The sequence below is a fragment of the Protomyctophum bolini genome (assembly GCF_963924005.1).
Source record: "Protomyctophum bolini genome assembly, chromosome: 21".
Classification (NCBI taxonomy): Eukaryota; Metazoa; Chordata; class Actinopteri; order Myctophiformes; family Myctophidae; genus Protomyctophum; species Protomyctophum bolini.
In genome coordinates, this window is record NC_137882.1 from 22,806,209 (window position 1) to 22,825,904 (window position 19,696).

A 19,696-nucleotide genomic window follows, 5' to 3' on the forward strand; every position below is an offset into this window, starting at 1 on the left:
AAGGAGCATTCAGTGATTTGAGTGATTTGGAAAAATAAACCCGGTCCGCCCCGGTAACAAGATGTGCACATGCACGCACTACAGTGAGGGGACACGCGACAGGCCAACAGCACACACACCAAGGCGATCATGCTCAATCATGATTGGCGGAAGGCCCCTCTCTATCCTGATTGGATAAAGGCTGGGCCACCTAGCCAAAAACCTTTTTTTACCCCAGGGGTTAACTGGGGGCAGGGAGGAACTCCTTATATGGACACACTATAGTAGGGTGGATTATCACAACAAAGCAAAAAATTAAATTTGAATTAAATGAAATCACTGAATATACCTTTAAACCCTCAAATACCTAGAAAGGTTATACTTGGGCTGCTCTTTTGTATATAGTATAGAACTACACGCACGCCTCACGCACGCACAGACAGACAGACAGACAGACAGACAGACAGACAGACAGACAGACTCTTATAGAGGGCTAGCCCGTTGGGTGCCCGCCATAAGAAGGTGGAGAGGAGAGGCAACACGACGTGACAGTGTTGCCTAGCAACAGGCCACCGTTGTCTCCCTCAACAGGGTGTCGGGTAGACCACAGCCAGTCACAGAATAATGCAGAAATAATGAAGAAAAACACATAAAAAATGCACTTTCATCTACTCAAAGGCAGTAGCATTGACACTCTGAATTTTCATTTCGTCTCTCTTCATTATTCAGACCGAATTCCCTTCACACGGCAGCAGTTTTCTAGGGATGGGCGTTGCCAAAAGCGTCAGTCTTCGGCGATTGGTTCACACCAACCAATCAAAACGGACGTAGCAAAGCAGATGAGATCACCAGAACATGTTTTTTTTTTATGGATAGCTAGAAATGCTGATGTATGGAAAGACATCACAGCCTTAATTATAGTCCCTTATGTGCCAAAAACATTGCAGCTGTGCAGTGTTGGCATGTTTGCTTATTATAGTTGACTTTGGCCTTTTCTTCCTGTTAAGTTGCTTGTAAATATATTGGTAGTTGTGGGTTGCAGAATTTTTTGGGGCTAAAGTGTAGTTGCTTATTTGGGCTTGTTTCTAAAGTGTAGTTGCTTATTTGGGCTTGTTTCTAAAGTGTAATTGCTTATTTGGGCTTGTTTCTAAAGTGTAATTGCTCATTTTTGGCTTGATTCTAAAGTGTAATTGCTTATTTGGGCTTGTTTCTAAAGTGTAATTGCTTATTTGGGCTTGTTTCTAAAGTGTAATTGCTTATTTGGGCTTGTTTCTAAAGTGTAATTGCTCATTTTTGGCTTGATTCTAAAGTGTAATTGCTTATTTGGGCTTGTTTCTAAAGTGTAATTGCTTATTTGGGCTTGTTTCTAAAGTATACAGTAGTTGCTTATATGGGCTTGTTTCCTAAATGTTGTTGAAACCAGGAGTTCTCAAACATTTTCATGACAAGAACCAACAGATTATTATGCATTTTGTCCATGGACCCACCCGCCAATCTGAATCTGGATCTTGTAAACCCTTCTTTGTAAATCTTGATATACAGTATAATTTAGCTGTGGCCTCTATAGAGCGTCGCAGTCCCTCCCCCTTTCAGAACAACGAGTGGCCCAGGAAATAAATCCCAATGCATTTTCCTCATAGGCATTTCTTAAAGTATTTATTTAAAGACGGTTACGCCGCGGACAAAGCCAACTCGGATCGTGACAAATCATGACAATGAACACAGTGTTTTGGGCCGATCAAATAATTTATAAGAATAAAAACAAAACAAATAGTGTTGTCTCCTGCCTTTATTTTCTTCTTTCTAATGATTTGATCGGCCCAAAATATTGTGTTCATTGTCATGATTTGTCACGATCCGAGTTGGCTTTGTCCGCGGCGTAACCGTCTTTAAATACTTTAAGAAATGCCTATGAGGAAAATGAACGGCGATTTATTTTCCGGGTCTCTCGAGGGGAACGGGACTGCGACGCTCTATAGTCACTTATTTTGGGCTCGCTTCCATATAGACCTGGCTGCCTATTTCTCTCGCGAAATCTGTTGCACTAAGGCGGTACCAGTGCAGCAGTATAGGCCTACAGTGTGGTTTTTGGCTGTTTTTTTCTTCTTTCTAATTATTTGTTCGGCCCCAAAAAATTGTGTTTGTTGTCATGATTTCTCACAACTCGATTTGGCTTTGTACAACGCTTAAAAGGTCTTTAAATAAATACTTTTTGAAATGTCTATGAGGAAAATGAACGGCGAATCATTTCCTGGGCCCTGGTATAGGGGGCGGGACTGCGACGCTCTATATGAGGCGGAGCAGCAGCGTAGACTATAGATAGACCAGAGCATGGTGATGCAGTACGATCGCTGCTGTTTGTTTACCACATGCAATGAAATATGACCACTGCAATGACTGCCTGCATCTCCCTCTCTTTTCACCCTCTATTTCAATAGAGGATTATATGTGCTAGCCTGGCTAATAAGCCAGACTAATATATCACACAACACTGTCGCGCCGGCAGGCAATTACATTTTTGGCCAATGGCTGATTCGGTCTGGTTTATTAGGCAGGCTAGCTATGCGCATGCATAAAAAGTGAGTGGCAAATCTAGTGAGAGCATGGCAAATTGAATTTAACGTTCATCAGATAGGACTTTTGTGTTTGGATGTATGAGCTGTCAAGGCCAGAAAGTCGTTTTTTGCTCTTTGTCAAGTCCCGCCCGTGGTTGTGCCCCTCTTCGCACCCATTGGTTGCCGTTTCGTGGTTGGACAAAAATCCTTTCTCTCCATCAACTACCATTGAAATGACGTGTTTTTCAGTTGCTTCGTATTGACATTCTGTGCACTCAATTCTTGTTTTAAACTTGCTATGTAAAAAGGCAGCATGGTGACAGGGCATATCGTTTTTAGGTTTTTCCAAAAAAAAACGTTTTAGCAAATTCAACATAAACAAGGCGGAACCAGGGTGGAACAAGGCAGAAAGAGCCTGCTGGTTTAGTCAGTCACCAATCGGAAGTCTGACAAATGACCAAATACATATAGGCTATCAATTTGGGGCTCCTTGGCATGAAAAGGTTTGAGAACTAAATTATTTAGAGGGCATTTGTTGAATGGGCCTCAGGCCTTATTGCCTTACTTAATGGGTCATATGAAGACCAGGATGAAAATGGCTAAAGTGCTCCTTTCTCTCCTCTCCCTCCTCTGCTCTCATGCTAACAGTCTTTCTCTCCTCTCCCTCCTCTGCCCTCTCATGGTAACAGTCTTTCTCTCCTCTCCCTCTTCTGCTCTCATGCTAACAGTCTTTCTCTCCTCTCCCTCCTCTGCCCTCTCATGGTAACAGTCTTTCTCTCCTCTCCCTCCTCTGCTCTCATGCTAACAGTCTTTCTCTCCTCTCCCTCCTCTGCTCTCATGCTAACAGTCTTTCTCTCCTCTCCCTCCTCTGTTCTCTCATGCTAACAGTCTTTCTCTCCTCTCCCTCCTCTGCTCTCATGCTAACAGTCTTTCTCGCATCCCTAGATGCCTTCCATCCACTGTTGCCATGTCGGCTTTGGGGCTCGTTTCTAAAGTGCAGAACTTATTTGTGCCAGTGCTAGTTTACTACAAGCTCACACCGCAACGTTGTGAGCTTGCTATTGATGTACCGTTGGTTTAAAGTGCTCATGCAGCATTTCTTATGGGCTTCGTAGACCTGGCTGCTTGTTTTCCTCACTGCTTCCATTCCCCCTCCCCCTCCCCTCCATCTTGGCTTGCTCACCTCACCATGGCATCAGCTCATTGATCTCTGTCAGGCTACACTCAGACTCGCGCCGGCTGGAAAGCGATCGATGCCTCGTCTCCAACAGAGGCGATGCTTATTAGCTTAGCGGTGTAATGACTCAATGATCTTATTTTTGCTCTGTGGATATCAAAGCTATACACGGGCCTTCTTATGTCCATTTGCTGCTCCAGAGTCCCCCCCCGTCGCATCATGCATCAGGGCAGAGCTAACAATTGTATTTTTTATTGTATTTTATGTCTAAATTAAAAAAAATAACTAAAACAAACTAAAATCATACATCATGCGGGTGGATATAAAATCTATCTTATCTATGAAATTATCTTATTTTGCAGCTTAAGTTGCGTTCACGCAGACAGACACAAAGACACAGTCTACCATTCATTGTCAATGGAAGCCTGCAGCGACATGACGAGGCAAAGACGCAATGATGCTTGTAGCTGCATCTGCCCGTGTCTGTGAAAAATGTGGCCTATAGACCCAGACAAATACCCCATATTACAATGGAAAACTACCACAAAGTCTTTTCACAAAAATAAGATACAAAAGTAAACTAGCAAACCCGGCTTAAAAATACAGTCAATGTTTAAAATGAATCACACCCGTGTGAACTGAGTGGTGCAACTCCCCCCCCCCCCCCCCCCCCCCCTCCTCTCTCTCTCTCTCATTAGCAGGCAACAGTGCAGCACTAATACTATCTCTCTCTCTCTCTCTGGCACAACAGCGCCCCTATTGGTACCCTATAGTCATATACTGGTGCTCATGGCCACATAGGCGCATACATAGGTGGACACGGACATTGCTGTTCCTTGGAGTGGTTGCACCACTCAAAAAGTAAAGCTATAACAACCTTGCGCTGTTCAACTTCAACTTCAACTTATACTGTAATTGTCATGTTAAGATTAATTAGCTTCACTTTCCTCTTCACTGTATACCCACTGTATACCCTGCACCTTTAAAAACCTGCCCTTTCTTCAGTGTGGTTTGCTGTAGTGTACCGTCACGGTCTTATATCCTTTACAATGACCAGATTCCCCAAAGTGCTGCCGTTGCAGAGAGTCAGCACTGTAGCTATTACTGAAGCACAGTGCAGTAATGTTTCATATACTGTACCCACAAAACCGCTCGACCGGCAGGCCTTCCCAAACATGCCAACATGGGCTTTTTAGTGTGTGGGGAAAAAACCAATTTACAATCTCTGTATTATGTTGAATGTGATGGTGTGTAATGTACTGTACACACAAATAAACACACTTTCTGGTTAGGAAACGAGTGAAGCTGCAAGTATCTATTTTTTACGTCATTGGTCCGACCTCTCGTTAGTCAGACCATTACTATCACAACACTATCCCAAACCTAACCCTAACCTCACAGGAAGCCACTTGTGGTTTGTTAACCCGCAAGCACGGCTTAGTTGTAACCAACTAAAACCAACCATATTTCCGTTCTCTCCCTCTGGAAGTGTTGTGTTCTAGAAGTTTAACCGCGGTGTATTTTCTGTTCTCTCTCCGTCTCCAGCTGATCAGCGATGGAAGTGTCGTGTACGCCGAGGCGCTGTGGGACCACGTCACCATGGACGACCAGGAGCTGGGCTTCAAGGCGGGGGACGTCATCGAGGTAGTGGACGCCAGCAACAAGGAGTGGTGGTGGGGCCGCATCCTGGACAGTGAGGGCTGGTTCCCGGCCAGCTTCGTACGGGTGAGTGGAGCGCCAAAGCAGGTGGTGGAAAAAAGTACTCAGATGTTTTACTTAGGTAAACGTATATCGGCCTGGGCCGTGGCTCAGTGGTCCAGGCACCTTGGCTGGTAATCCAGTCTGGCAGTGTGCCACGGGTTTAAAAAAAACATTAAAAAAACCCCCAAAAAACGTATATCATAGTATGGAAAAAGTCCAGTAGTAATTAGTAAAGTAGTAATTAGTAACTAACGTTTTCAAATAATTGTATTGGAGTAAAAGTACAATATATTTGCCTCTGAGATGTAGTGTTGTAGAAGTAAAAGTATTGAAAATTGTACACACTGAAGAAGAAAGTGAAAAAATACCTAAGGTAATAACTCTCTGGTAATAACTCTCTCTCTCACTCTCTCTCACTCTCTCTCTCTCTCTCTCTCTCTCTCTCACTATCTCTCTCTCTCTCTCTCTCTCTCTCTCTCTCTCTCTCTCTCTCTCTCTCTCTCTCTCTCTATCTCTCTCTCTCTCTCTCTCTCTCTCCCTCTCTCTCTCTCTCTCTCTCTCTCTCTCACTCTCTCTCTAACTCTCTTTCTAACTCTCTCTCTCTCTCTCTCCCTCCCTCTCTCGCTCTCCCCCCCCCCTCTCTCTCTCTCTCTCTATCTCTCTCTCTCACTCTCTCTCTAACTCTCTCTCTCTCTCTCTCTCTCTCTCTCTCTCTCTCTCTCTCTCTCTCTCTGGGGGAGCTGACAAACTTGGGCCACCTTGCACTTTAATTTCCCTCATTGATTAACGGCGGCATGCAGCTGCTGTAATAATGTGGGAACGATTGGCCCGTTTCCCATTCCCCGCAAAAAAACGTAGGTCTCATTGAAAATGAATTACTATAAGGCACGTTAACTGCTGCCCATTTGAAAGGGAACCCCTTTTGGTGTTTTAAACATTATGTTATAATTTAGCTATTGAAAAATAGCAGATCTACAAGCTCTACGAGCTTGTAGGTTTGCTATTTTTGAAAAAGGATTTAGAAGATTTCTTTTTTATTTCGAGGTCAGGCCAATTAACAGTGTCTTCTGACCTCCTCAGCTCCGTGTGAACCAGGACGAACCCATGGAGGAGTACCTGGCCCAGCTGGAGGAGACGCAGGCGGGCGGGGAGGGCCAGGGCCAGGGCCTGGGTCGCCTGCTGCTCCTGGGCCCCGGCCTGCCCTGCAAGGAGCAGATGAGGACCAACGTCATCAACGAGATCATGAGCACGGAGCGGGACTACATCAAGCACCTCAAAGACATCTGTGAGGTGGGTTGATTTGGTCGACTGAAGCTGTGACGAAAAATGTTCGTCGGCTAACGTTTCCTAAGACTAGGACTAAATCTATTGACAATTCCGTCAACAAATACAAACTAGACTAAAATGTTCGGGGGAGACTAGTGGTAGAACTAAAAGACAAGTCATGCTGAAAACAGCGCGTTGCACTGCGACACGTTGTGAGCTTGTAGATCGGCTATTTTCAGCATGCAAACACGTTTAACATCGTCATTACGACACCATCAAGGCCCGCCAAAATACATTTTAACTAACACTAACTGGAACATTTCAGATGAAATATGACTACTAGTCAAAACACTGCTGGGAGTGTGAGGTACACTTTCTGCTGTTTACAGTACGGTACATCAGTGTTGATGCCGTCGACTGAAACTATGACAAAAAATGTCAACTAGGTTTTTTTTAACTGCCGAAAACGAAACAAAAGCTAAAGGCTGGGTTTCCCAAAGAAATGTTGTGTTGCACGTAGCTTGAACACACCCGTCTAGGCCGCACACAGGATACAAATTGGCTGCATGGCAGCCAATCAGACACTGTCCTTTTTTGGGAAACACTGTCAAACACAACAACATAGAAATGGACAACCTAGAATACAGCCATACCTGTCCTCATTGTGCACGTAAGGCCTCCTGCATGAATACATTTAGAAGCAAACCTGTTTCCCTAAAGCCTCTTTAGCCTACACACACACCTGTCGACATGTGGCAGTAGTAAAACCATTCGCAGAGAAATGTGTGATGTGAGTCGTGACTTTCTTCATCTCATTTAAATATAAAAACTTTGAAATTAAACAAACATGTTTAGGCCTACTTCAGCATCAAATAAATTACATGTATTTTTATATATTTACACATATTTTGAAATCTGAACGTTGTAGAATTTAACGTTGTAAATGTAGAAAGTTGCACAAAACGGGGTGAAGTTGCATCATGACTTGTCATGCTTGACGGGGCTATAGTCCACTGCAAGCGTAATGAGGTACTGTATGTCCATTTGCTCTCATACCCTAACGCAGGGTTACATCAAGCAGTGTCGCAAGCGGACAGACATGTTCAACGAGGAGCAGCTTCGCACAGTCTTCGGCAACATCGAGGACATCTACCGCTTCCAACGGAAGTTCCTCAAAGGTCTGGAGAAGAGGTTCAACAAAGAGCAGCCGCACCTCAGCGAGATTGGCTGCTGCTTCCTGGAACATGTGAGCATAAATATACGTCTGAGGCAGTTGTGGCAGTTGTTTTAACACCAGTATGGCCCTACATTTATATGACCCATCATACAACAAAGCCCAGCAAGCCAGATGATGTCATGATGACATTTTGATGACGTCCTCCGACTCTTCCGGTGACGTTCAGGACTAGGCCAGATCCCAGCCCATTATGGGGATGATCTTTACGTCATTTCCAGGACGTCTTCACCAGTCGAAATAATATAGCTTATTCTGGGCCAGATCTGACTAGTTATGATATGACTTAAGTGGATCTGGCCTGGTCGGACTCTCTCTGATTCATCCAGGGACCTCCGTCTTAGTGGGCAGAATTTATGTTCTGACTATAGTCTTGGTTTGACTTGATCTGGCCCCAATCGAGACGTCACTAATTTGTCCAGGTTGCTTGCTGGGAGGGCTTAAGTGGTTGAAACCCTTTGTCACTGACTGTCTGTCCCACCCCGCCACCTCCCTCCATCCAGCAAACCGATTTTCAGATCTACTCGGAGTACTGCAACAACCACCCCAACGCCTGCGTCCAGCTCTCCAAGCACATGAAGGTCAACAAGTACGTGTTCTTCTTCGAGGCGTGCCGGCTGCTCCAGAAGATGATCGACATCTCGCTGGACGGCTTCCTGCTCACGCCGGTCCAGAAGATCTGCAAGTACCCGCTGCAGCTGGCCGAGCTGCTGAAATACACCAACCCGCAGCACAGGTGAGGACGGTTAGCCCACAACGAGTCCGACTGATTTCAGTCATTTCAGGATTCCATAGAACAGTGGTTTTCAATCAGTGGTCCTTGAGCGGGTTCCAGGTGGTCCTAACCGAATGGACCCTTGTTAGATATTTAACTCTTGAGAGTTAAATTATTGAGTTAAATTATTGTTAAACATCTGCATTACTTACTTTACAAGAAGTCTACATACAGTAATTGGAGAATGTAGAAGAATTATTTTGATTAACGTTAAATGTCATCAAATGGTGGTCCGTGGCTCAAATTATGAATAAATAATGGACCTTGACAGGAAAAGGGTTGAAATCCACTGCCATAGAAGTCAGCATGTCTTCTATGGAAGCATGTTGTGCAGAGAAAGTAACCTGTTTGCAAGCTCTCAATGCGTCGCAGACGGGTATTATTTTAAGATTAGAGTATTTAAAGTGGTCAAACTAGCAAATTATGTTCATTAGTGTTCATTAATGTTTTGTTACATTTTACATTCTGTTAATTGTTTAGAAACAGCGCTGTGGACGGCCCCTTTCACACTGTTATTATTAGGAGTCAAAGATTTTCAGTCCTGAGATTTTATTTAGCTTTCATCCAGTCTACACAAAAAGAGAAAAGAAAGACTGCATTGACTTTTTGTTTTGATATGGTCAAACTATAATAATAGAACTACTACTACTACTATTCCTACGACCCAAAGTTCACTCACAACACTATTCTCCATGCAACCAATACCTGTGTTGCTCTGTATTCCTACAATTCCCATGATTCATTTAGTTTCTGTAGTCAAGATCACGATGTCTTGATAAACAGTGAATCAGTACAATGTCACTGCTAAAAAAACACACACACAAAAGTATGGGTTTTAGTTCAGATTTTATACCAGTGACATCAGTGGAGATGTTAGCCCTACCACACATGTATTGTAATAATGTGTGTGTGCATGAAGTGCTTGGTTTTTCAACTGACTATAGGTCTTGTATGATGAAATGTCCTATGAACCACAAAACGAAAAGTGATTTATTTTGAATCAACCTCTCTGCCCCCATACGTAATCATACCGCTCACTGACACCACCGCCTCGTGCTCTGTCCTCTGTGTCCTCTAAGGGATTACAAGGACGTGGAGGCCGCGCTGAACGCCATGAAGAACGTCGCCCGGCTCATCAACGAGAGGAAGCGGCGCCTGGAGAACATCGACAAGATCGCCCAGTGGCAGAGCGCCATCGAGGACTGGGAGGTAAGCAGTGTCGACCAGTATAGGGTGGGCATTATTATGCAAAATACTGCGATTATCTCAAATAATTGTGATTAGGTGTAAGACGGGACGGATGTCTAATTGAGGACAGAGTTTGTAGGGTTAGGCTACTACTATTCCTTTTCTTTTTTTGCCGATGGGTTCCCAGATTGGGCTACTATAAACCGAACGGTTTGCGGAGCGGTCTTGATATCGGAAGGTCGCTAGTTCGTATCCCCGGACCGGCACGTTAAAATTACCACCGCTGAAGTGCCCTTGAGCAAGGCATTGAACCCCTACCATGAAATGTTCTATGAGCAGGGCCTGGCTGTAAACAAGTTCTTGAGCCTAGTCCAGTTACCCTGGGTAAACATGGTAACTTTGCTTACTTTGCTTTACTACAGCTGATTAATAGTAGCTTGATCCTTTATCAGTCTCTCCCAGACTCCCTCGTTCCAACATACGGTCCACTAATGTCCAGTCGGCTCTCACAGATCAAGCGTCTTGTCACAGTGAATGAAGACAAATGGCCTTACATAAGTCTGTGACAAGTTAAGATGTCACAGACAATAATAGAGAGCACCGGGAATCCCCATCCCATCCACTTGCATGAAGTTGCTCAACCAGTGTACAGTATATACTCCCTTTTCACCTCTTCTTCCGGGTTGGAAAAGTGATGGGCGTGCATGGTCATGAACGAAACTCTGCTGTATCGCTCATCGTTCATGTGTCTGGCCGCAGCTGCAGTACCTGTGATCGGCCAGCGTGTTGATTCGGCTTCGATTAATTCCACTCGGTTCCGGGGTCTTGGGTTAAAGCATGTATGTGCTGAGGTTAAGGTTATGTACCGTGTTAAGACAACCGTGTGTGTGTGTGTGTGTGTGTGTGTGTGTGTGTGTGTGTGTGTGTGTGTGTCACCCTGCACCTTCACCTTCACCTTCAGGGTGAAGACGTGCTCAGTAAGAGCTCTGACCTGATCTTCTCTGGGGAGTTGACCAAGCTCTCCCAGCCTCAGGGCAAGAGTCAGCAGCGGATGTTCTTCCTCTTTGACCACCAGATGGTCTACTGCAAGAAGGTCAGTCCAAATGCTTCACATCCAGCGAGCCAGCGTTGGCCAAGTTTCATTCACGTTTTTAAATAATAACTGACCTTGCAAATTATTGCTTGTTTGTGTAACGTGGCACTTTATTATTACCGCGTTTGGTACTTTCACAAAAAGGAACCGAGGCAGTATTTGCATTTTGAAATGCAAGGGGGATAATGTTCCATAGCAGGTCTATATCTAAGCACTGCAGCTCACACGTATTGCAGCATAATTATATCGATGCTGCATTCGTCTTGTGCAATATGTACAGTAGTTGGGTATTAGTAAGTTACTGCAACTGTGTTACTTTTGTAACGCTGTCACTGACATAGATAAATACATAAATAAAGCTTTGTGTTTGTCTTTTTCCTTTTATTTGGTTTAGTTTCAGTTCACTTGCATATTAGATACTGTAATGTTGAAACCATGGAAAGGGGAAGGAAAGGCAGCCAGTAGTTAGAGGCTTCCGTCAGGCGTCCTGCAGCTCCTGCTCACCACAAAAGACAAAAAACAACAGTGCAGCAAGCTCACTATGGGGTTTTATAAGCCAATCTCCCATTGGCTTAGACTAGGATACAGCATCTCTAGGGCATCCCACAACATCTCACCTTGAAAGTACAACATCCAAACATGTAATGTGTCGTAGACAACCTCTCACCTGTAATGTATTGTTGTGTATTTGTGTGGCAGGACCTCCTGAGGCGGGACATGCTGTACTACAAGGGCCGCGTGGCCATGGACCAGATGGAGGTGGTGGACGTGGAGGACGGCAAGGAGCGGGACTTCAACGTGAGCGTGAAGAACGCCCTGAAGCTGCGCTCGCGGGCCACCGGCGGCGCCGACGAGGTGTTCTTGCTGTGCGCCAAGAAACCCGAGCAGAAGCAGCGCTGGCTCCGGGCCTTCTCCGACGAGAGGAGACAGGTGCAGCACGACCGCGAGACAGGTCAGTCATTAGTTATGTCCAACCGTGGTTTTAAATCGCGGTATATTTCACTTTCAAAAGAAAATTGGGTAATTTAATTTGTGCTTTTGTGAGCACCCCAAACTGTGTTTAATTTGCTTGATTCAGTATTTAGATATTTGATGTTGATGAAGAACTGTGCTTGAAAAATTAACAAATCATCCCGACGGTTTCACTCATATGGATTTGAAAAATCACTGTGAGAAAACCCCTTTGACATTTTGTTTAGAATATACTGCTAGCTATTTTGGTGATGCTTTGTAGGATTAGAGTATAATACACCAATGAAGGGTAGGGCCTACAAGATTGGGATCTTGATGACACTATTGTAAATAAAAATACTTTGTTTAACTTTGTTCTGTAGGTCTGCCGTTTTTGCAGAATGCTTGCCCATTTATGACATGCCCAGAATAGGGACATTAGGTGCAAAAAGGCAGAACAATTAGAATGTTTTACATTAGCTGAACTCTTGATTCATTTCTTGTTGTCATTTCAGGCTTCTCTCTCACTGAAGTCCAAAAGAAGCAGGCTATGGTGAACGCGTGCAAAAGACACCCTGCTGGGAAACCCAAAGGTACCTGCGGTTCCCAAACCTTTTCATGTCAAGGACCCCCAAATCTACACTAATTAGCCCCGCGGACCCCCCATTAGAAAATATATGCCAAGGACCCCCATGAGAGAAGATTTGTACGTCTCTAGCAGTGATTCTCAACTCATTTATTTTCAAGTACCACTAGTTTGACATGCATTAGGGCTACGGACACCCATTTAATGGCATTTTTTGATTTTACAATTTATATTGTAAAATCAATGTTAATTTAACTCTTGAGAGTTACAAGTGCCCGTTTGGTTCCAAACTATCATTTAGCTGGGGACCCCCTATAACTCCCTCAAGGACCCCTAGGGGTCCCCGGACCCCACTTTGGGAAGCACTGGGTATGATGTTTACAGGGTTGCACTGAAGACTGAACCATGATCATTTAGTAGCTCAGTCGGTAGAGTGCTCGCCTCTGAGTGGTATGTTTCTGGGGTCTATCGTGGGGCATGAGTGGCAAGGCTTGGGTAACTAAGTAAGTAAGTTCTGGGAGCTGATGTATACTCCAGGGGCCGAGACAGATTTTGGCACCATCCATTCCAAGCATTAGTTTTGCACGAAATACACTCCTTGGCCTAAATTCGTCCATAGCCACTTGCCGAAATGTGATGACCTCATCACATTTGTGATGACGGCTATGGCCGTTTTTAGCTCAAGGAGTGCTTTTCGTGCAAAACTAATGCCTGGAATGGATCAGAATCATGAAAACCCCCTAGTTTGACACATCACATTCTACTCAACCCAACCCAACATTGCAATTAGTTGCTGCGAGAGTGAGGTCTAGCCAACACCAACTCGGGATTCCTGGATCTCTGCCCTCCACAAATTCCTATCCAACATGATCAGTTTCTTGAGCTCTGCAGTGTTGTTAGCCAAGCTTTGCCCTGGGTTGGCTCCCATAGAGTCAATTTACTTGCCTCAAGTTCTGGGTGCCTGACGCAGTGCCCTGCCAGCCTCATCCTTCTCTCTCTGACTTTGTCCGTGACCCGTGGTAGGTTACCCATAGAGGTCCACATTTCTGATGCGGTCCGTCCATTTAATATAATATAATATATGTTTTTTTGTGATCATTAGAATGTCTAGAACATGTTTTATTTATTATTGTGAAAGATATCCCCCAAATGAAAATTATTCATTTATTATTATTATTTTAATAATTATTATAAATGTGCATAAAATTTGCTTTTTTTTATTTTTTTTTAACATAATTTCCTCTACAAAGTCGTAGTAGTATAAGGTTGAAATCTCTTTTTTGCAAGTAGAAATATGTCCAGGTGTTATAGGGTTAGAGCATAATGACATTTGGAAAATGTTGCCGACTGTGGCTCAGGAGGTAGAGCAGGTCGTCCAATGATCCATGGGTCGGTGGTTTGAATCCCGGCTCCTCCTGTCTACATGTCGAAGTGTCCTTGGGCAAGACACTGAACCCCAAATTGCTCCCGATGTGCTGGTTGGTACCTTGCATGGCTTCCGCCACAATCGGTGTGTGAATGGGTGAATGTAATGCACAATCTATGTAAAGCGCCTTGGATAAAGGCGCTATATAAATGCACCATTTACCATTTTGCCTTATAGGCTTATACAGTAGATTGTCTATGGTGTGGTCACATATAGCTCGATAACTGGCAGTTAAGCTACTGATTTGGAAGAGTTATCATACCAAAATATAAACTAGAGACATGTAGCAATACAAAGATATATATTTTTTTGTACGGTCACCTTATTAGGTGGTACCAATTCATGAAAATATCAGTGTTGGCCCCTGCACTAATGGTATGCAGTGCGTACATACATGTGTGGCGCCGCACCTCAGCAATCTATCTCCCAGTGGTCTAGTTAAGTGGTTCCAAAACCTTTTAGCTTGAGATCCAAAAGAGACATGGATGCTTCTTGAATGAATGTATGAATGAATGTGTGACACATCGTGATTGTGACCTTGTAGATCTATTTTCAAAAGATGTTGCATTATTTAAAAACTTGAAAATGGGACATTCTGCAATATGAGGAGTACTATTATGAGTACATTTTGATGCCCACATTTTTTACTTTAAATTCTTTGTTACTTTGAATTCTTTTTTTAAAACTTGTAACAGAGTATTTCTATATTGCAGCATTGATACTTTTACAGTACTTAACCCATTTAGACCTGACACAAGAATCTACAAATGTCTTCTAAATCCTGACAGTTTTCTGAAAAACCAGCGGTTCTCAAAAGATTCCATGTGAAGGACCCCCAGAATTATATGTAATTGGCCGCCGACCCCCATCTGAAAACATGTTGTTCCAGGGACCCCGCCCAGAAGCAAAGATTTGAGTTAAAAACGTTTGCTCTGAAAGAATATATATTCAAAGATTTGCGACACATTTTCACCATAAATAGCACACCTACAATCTGCCGCGCTACGGACTTGTAGATCTGCTATTTTTCAATAGCTAAAGTATAACATAATGCTTTAAAAAACACCAAAAGGGGTTCCCGTCCCCAAAATGGGTTAAGTAAAACGATGGAGTACTAATGGAGTGCATTTTGTCGTCCTCCCCAGCGGTGACCAGGCCATACTACGACTTCCTGCTCCGCCAGAAGCACCCGTCCCTGCCCAACGCGCTGCCCCAGCAGCAGGTGTTCATGCTGGCCGAGCCCAAGACCTCCCGCAAGACCTCCACCTTCTGGCACAACATCGGCAGACTGACGCCGTTCAAGAAGTAGAATGACGGGAAATAAATGAAGAAAAGAAAAAACAACAAAAAAAAGACAAAAACGCAGGAGGAGGAGGAGGAGGAGGAGGAGGGAGGGGTAGAAGACCCATCTGCTCGTGCCTGAACTGGTTGCTTTTCTTTTTTACGTCTCCCTCTTTTCATTCCTGCCCGCGCCGTTTACCCTACTGATGTATTGTACAAATGAAGATGATGATGATGATGATGATGATGATGAGGAGGAGGAGGAGGAGGAGAAGGAGGGGGGATTTTTTCTTTTCTTTGAGAAAGCACTTTATCGGTTGGTTAACAATCACACTTGAGAATGGTCTCCTGGAGACGTGTAATGCGTAATTTATGCTCCGTCATGGTCAACGGTGTCGCGGGAAAGATAGCCTATTTTCGTGTGACACCGCCGTGTCAGTATAAATCAGGATTAAAACGTTTTGGGGAGAACGGACTATTGAATACCTACTACTACTACTACTACAACTACTACTATTACTACTACTACTACTACACCGTCAATCAAGGGTCGATTGGTACTAATCTACTACTGTACTGCTGCGAGCGACCACAGGATGGCGACTGTGCTGCCTCCGTGAACTAGACGTTGCCTGCCGACAAATATGTGTTGTTCTTGTTTTTTGTTGTCGTCCTTCTTCCCCCCCCCCCCCCCCCCACCACTGTTCTTTTTCGATTTTATGTATTTGCCAACTGTTCACAGTGCCAGATGAGTTGAGTTTTTGTCTCTTTTGTGTCTCTTTTTCGTACAGTATTTGTCAATTCCGTGTCCACTTGTGATGAAAAAAAGGGAAACAAAATCAAGGTGGGTATATATGGGATGAACGTTTTCCTCCCGTACTTCTCTCTTTGCGAAAGAGTGTCGATAATCTCACGACGAGTTCACCGTTTCAATGTCGTGTTTTCTTTTCTTTTCCACGTGGATGATTATTTTATTTTATTTTTTGTACATAATGAGGTCATGTGCAGGACATGCGCAGTATTGGAAGCCGAATGGAACCCAAATAAGATTTGACTCGTCGCAGGTCTTTTTTCCACCCTGACACACTACCTACAGTATACTACACCCCCCCTGCAGCACACATTCCTTCTGCTTGTCCTCTCTGTGAAAGCAAGACAACTCTGTTTTTATTTTATTTTTTATTTTATTTTTTAAGTGCCATTTGAAGTGTGTAACCCATGGAAGTGAAAAGAGAAACATGCATGGATGTGTCGAAAATAGCTCTGAAGAATTATTTTTTCTTTAATGTTTTATCTCTGAAGCACCCCTGCTATATTTAACCATATTCTGCATCGGACAAAGATGTCAATTTCCTACTGGGTCCGAATACCACTGAACACACGCATTATACAATACCTTACCTGCCTGTAAAATTGTCATGTTGCAAGTAGTCTTATTCTCTATGTATTTGGTCTGAAATACTCTTTTATTTTAAAGGCCAGATGTGATACAGTAGTTTAATACACAAGTGCATTCTGTGAAATGTACTCCTCAACTATTCTTGTTTAACTGTTACTAGCTTATGAAGGTACAATGTTTTGAAAAAATGGCCAAATAAGCTGGCATAATCGGTTGGGGTGGTCAGTATTTTCTTTTACTGCTAAGTGTCGCAAATATTAGAAGGAGGGCTTTCCAGCTATGGAGCAGTGGCATTACTGTAGGCTATGTACAGTATGCGGTGCCATCTTGCTCTGTGCATTCAGAGTTCTGTTCTAAAAATGCTACATTTGGGGGAAATCCTACTATAGCTATATAGCTATATTGTATGTCATTTCAGCTGTGATCTTCAGCTGAAGTCCATCAATTTGATATTTGTAAAGCATCAAGGGTCTTGGCTGTACAATTGTGCTATAACTGTGGTACTTGAAAAGTGCCACGATCTGATTTCATGTTGTGCTTGGAAATATAATTTGTATTTTTATTATTTTGTAAAACTGGGTCTCATCTTTTCAAATTGAAAAGGTGGCATATGGAATTATTACCTAATTTATGCTCTGTCGTACAATGACGCCGCGCACCAAAATATTGCCGCTCACAACCCCAATGTGTCGTATCCGCAATGCCGCCGCGTGGCCATATTTCGGGCACTCGACACACCGCGATACATGGAAGTTATTATTAAATGACTCTAAAGCATCCACAATCTACCATCTCTCCCTGGAGAGCCTAGAAACGGGACGTCTCCTGACACGCCTTTCATCTGGCGCTGCATATTAACGACGGTAATGCGAGAAAAAGGCTGTTTGTAGTGACACAAGCGTGTCTTTGTACTTCCAGCAAAGACAGCGGCACTCGAGGGAACGTGAGGAGTATTATTGTGTAGGCCAAAGCCCCATGGGGCCTCGACAGCAGCGCGGCTCGGCTGTCCTCGCTCCTTTGATCATGTGAGTTAGATTCCGATTGTGACGCCGCCGGCAAGAAATGTTCAATTCATCTCGTGTCAACAGTCGTCTCTGTCGACAGTGATTTATTGCCCTGGACACTTCTCATGGTACACCACCTACAGTAATATCACAGGCTGTGTGTGTGTGTGTGTGTGTGTGTGAGAGAGAGAGAGAGAGAGAGAGAGAGAGAGAGAGTTGGGAATTTGCATGAGAGAGATAGAATACACTGATGGGGACCATAACAGTCGAGCCCGGTATCTTATTTATATCATTAAAAGTGAATAGAGACCCCAATGTCTGACATGCTTTAAAGGCTGCTATCCCCCATGGGTAACGGAGCGATCTTAGATCGCATCAGAGGAACTGTGTTCCTAAAATAACCAAATCAGCCCCGCGATTGCATTACTCGTAAGGATATGAAGCATCAACTGACCGCGAAAACGTACTAATTTATCCAAAGAGTTAAGATTATTATTTATTTTTCTCCACTCCAAACACAGAGGATATCAAACGTATAAGTCAATGTCAGAAATGACACAGACATGCCTGCCAGAGTAAGAGGGCTGATTTGATTATTTTTGGAACAGAGTTATTTTCTGACACTATCTAATATTTCCCAATGGGATTCTCAATAGAAGAAAAATATATACTTTGGCGAGTGAGTCCTGGGAGTGACGTCAGGACTTCGGGACTCTATATCGATTTTTACAGCATATTTGGGTGAAGGTGGTCCGGGGTACAGGACTGAACCGTTTTCATGAACTAAACAAGTTTCATTCATTTTTGGTTCCAAATAAATAAATAAAGAACATGACACCCCAGCATTTACCCAGTAGCATGACCGCGGCTCATTGTTGCTACAGTGTTTGCATTTCAATGAATATAACAGTTCATGTGTAACCACCCCATTCATTCCCCCCTTTCTTTTTTAGGGCCACACAACAATAATGTCCTACTTGAGGAATCTATTGTAACTGAACTATTTTGCCCTTTGAATTGAAACGTAGTATTGTCAGAGAGAAAGTTAAACATGTTTTGGCATCCATATATTTGGGTTGAGTTGCACACTTGTGTATAGTTTTACTAATTTTTTGTTTTAATTAAAAGAAAAAAAGACAGTGTTTGAATATTATATTTGTGTATGGTTGTTTACATATGCACTCAAAAACTATGGGAAAATAAAATAATTTAAAGTGAGTAGAGGTATTCTTTTGTGCTAACTAACGGCTGGTTCTGTGATCCAAGATGATGATGCAATGAATTAAGTTGTGTTCAACGCAGGTTCAGGAGTGGAGACCACCCACTGCTCAACCCGATCACTCCCATTCTCTATCTCCTCATCAAGTTCACCTGCGTCCCAAGTCTCACAGCCAATCACGTAACATTCCCCACAGTATAAATACACCTCTTATCTCATACCTGTCTGATACTGCTTCGGCGCTTCGCACTGTCAACATTCCCCCCTCCTCCTCCCCAACTAAGGCTAGGAGCCGTGAGGGGGGCAGCGTCCGAGCCGGGGCGACTGACCGCTCCTGAGCAGAGCACGGTCATCAGGCACCCGAGACTACGCCACCCCACCCTGAGTCTCGCCCTCCTCGGGCTCCTCATCAATACACCTACGTCTTCAATTCCCGCTGGGGACGCTGTGGGTGCTGCAGGCGTGTCCTCTCCTCCACGTCATCAGTGCCCATACCCAAGGCGGGGTTGGCGAAAGGGCCTTTCTGTGTGGAGTTTGCATGTTCTCCCCTCGGAGCGCCTGATGGAGGGGAAAGGAACTGGTTGGAGGAATAACGTGTTCCTTCCATGTGCTACGTCCAACCAGGGGAACTCCATCCCCCCTGTCAGGTGTAAAGGAGCAACTTGGATACTCATGCATGAAGGAAGCATGAGTTCAAGTCCGTTGCTCTCCCCAGGTTGGCGGAGGGTGTGTACTGTGTAGAGCCCAGGATCACATTAGATATTTGACACAGGGGTGAAAAATGGGTTACAAAATCGTGGGATAAAACATTTATATCAAAATGTCATTATATGCTCTATTACAATAAGCACCTGCATGTCAC

General features: G+C 43.9%; 1 protein-coding gene across 2 annotated transcripts in view; it reads left to right on the top strand.

The window, feature by feature from the left end:
- LOC308336771 (uncharacterized protein) overlaps nucleotides 1–18,833 on the top strand; it is a 169,866-nt gene extending 151,033 nt beyond the window's left edge. For both annotated transcript variants that reach the window (XM_080794316.1, XM_080794317.1), the window contains 9 exons: nucleotides 5,257–5,436; nucleotides 6,493–6,702; nucleotides 7,745–7,924; nucleotides 8,416–8,648; nucleotides 9,767–9,896; nucleotides 10,837–10,968; nucleotides 11,668–11,920; nucleotides 12,435–12,512; nucleotides 15,077–18,833. In XM_080794316.1, the coding sequence (XP_080650442.1) occupies nucleotides 5,257–5,436; nucleotides 6,493–6,702; nucleotides 7,745–7,924; nucleotides 8,416–8,648; nucleotides 9,767–9,896; nucleotides 10,837–10,968; nucleotides 11,668–11,920; nucleotides 12,435–12,512; nucleotides 15,077–15,240 (1,560 nt within the window). In that variant the 3' untranslated portion in view covers nucleotides 15,241–18,833. The remainder of the gene's footprint in view (nucleotides 1–5,256; nucleotides 5,437–6,492; nucleotides 6,703–7,744; nucleotides 7,925–8,415; nucleotides 8,649–9,766; nucleotides 9,897–10,836; nucleotides 10,969–11,667; nucleotides 11,921–12,434; nucleotides 12,513–15,076) is intronic.
- The last annotated feature ends 863 nt before the right edge of the window (nucleotides 18,834–19,696 follow it).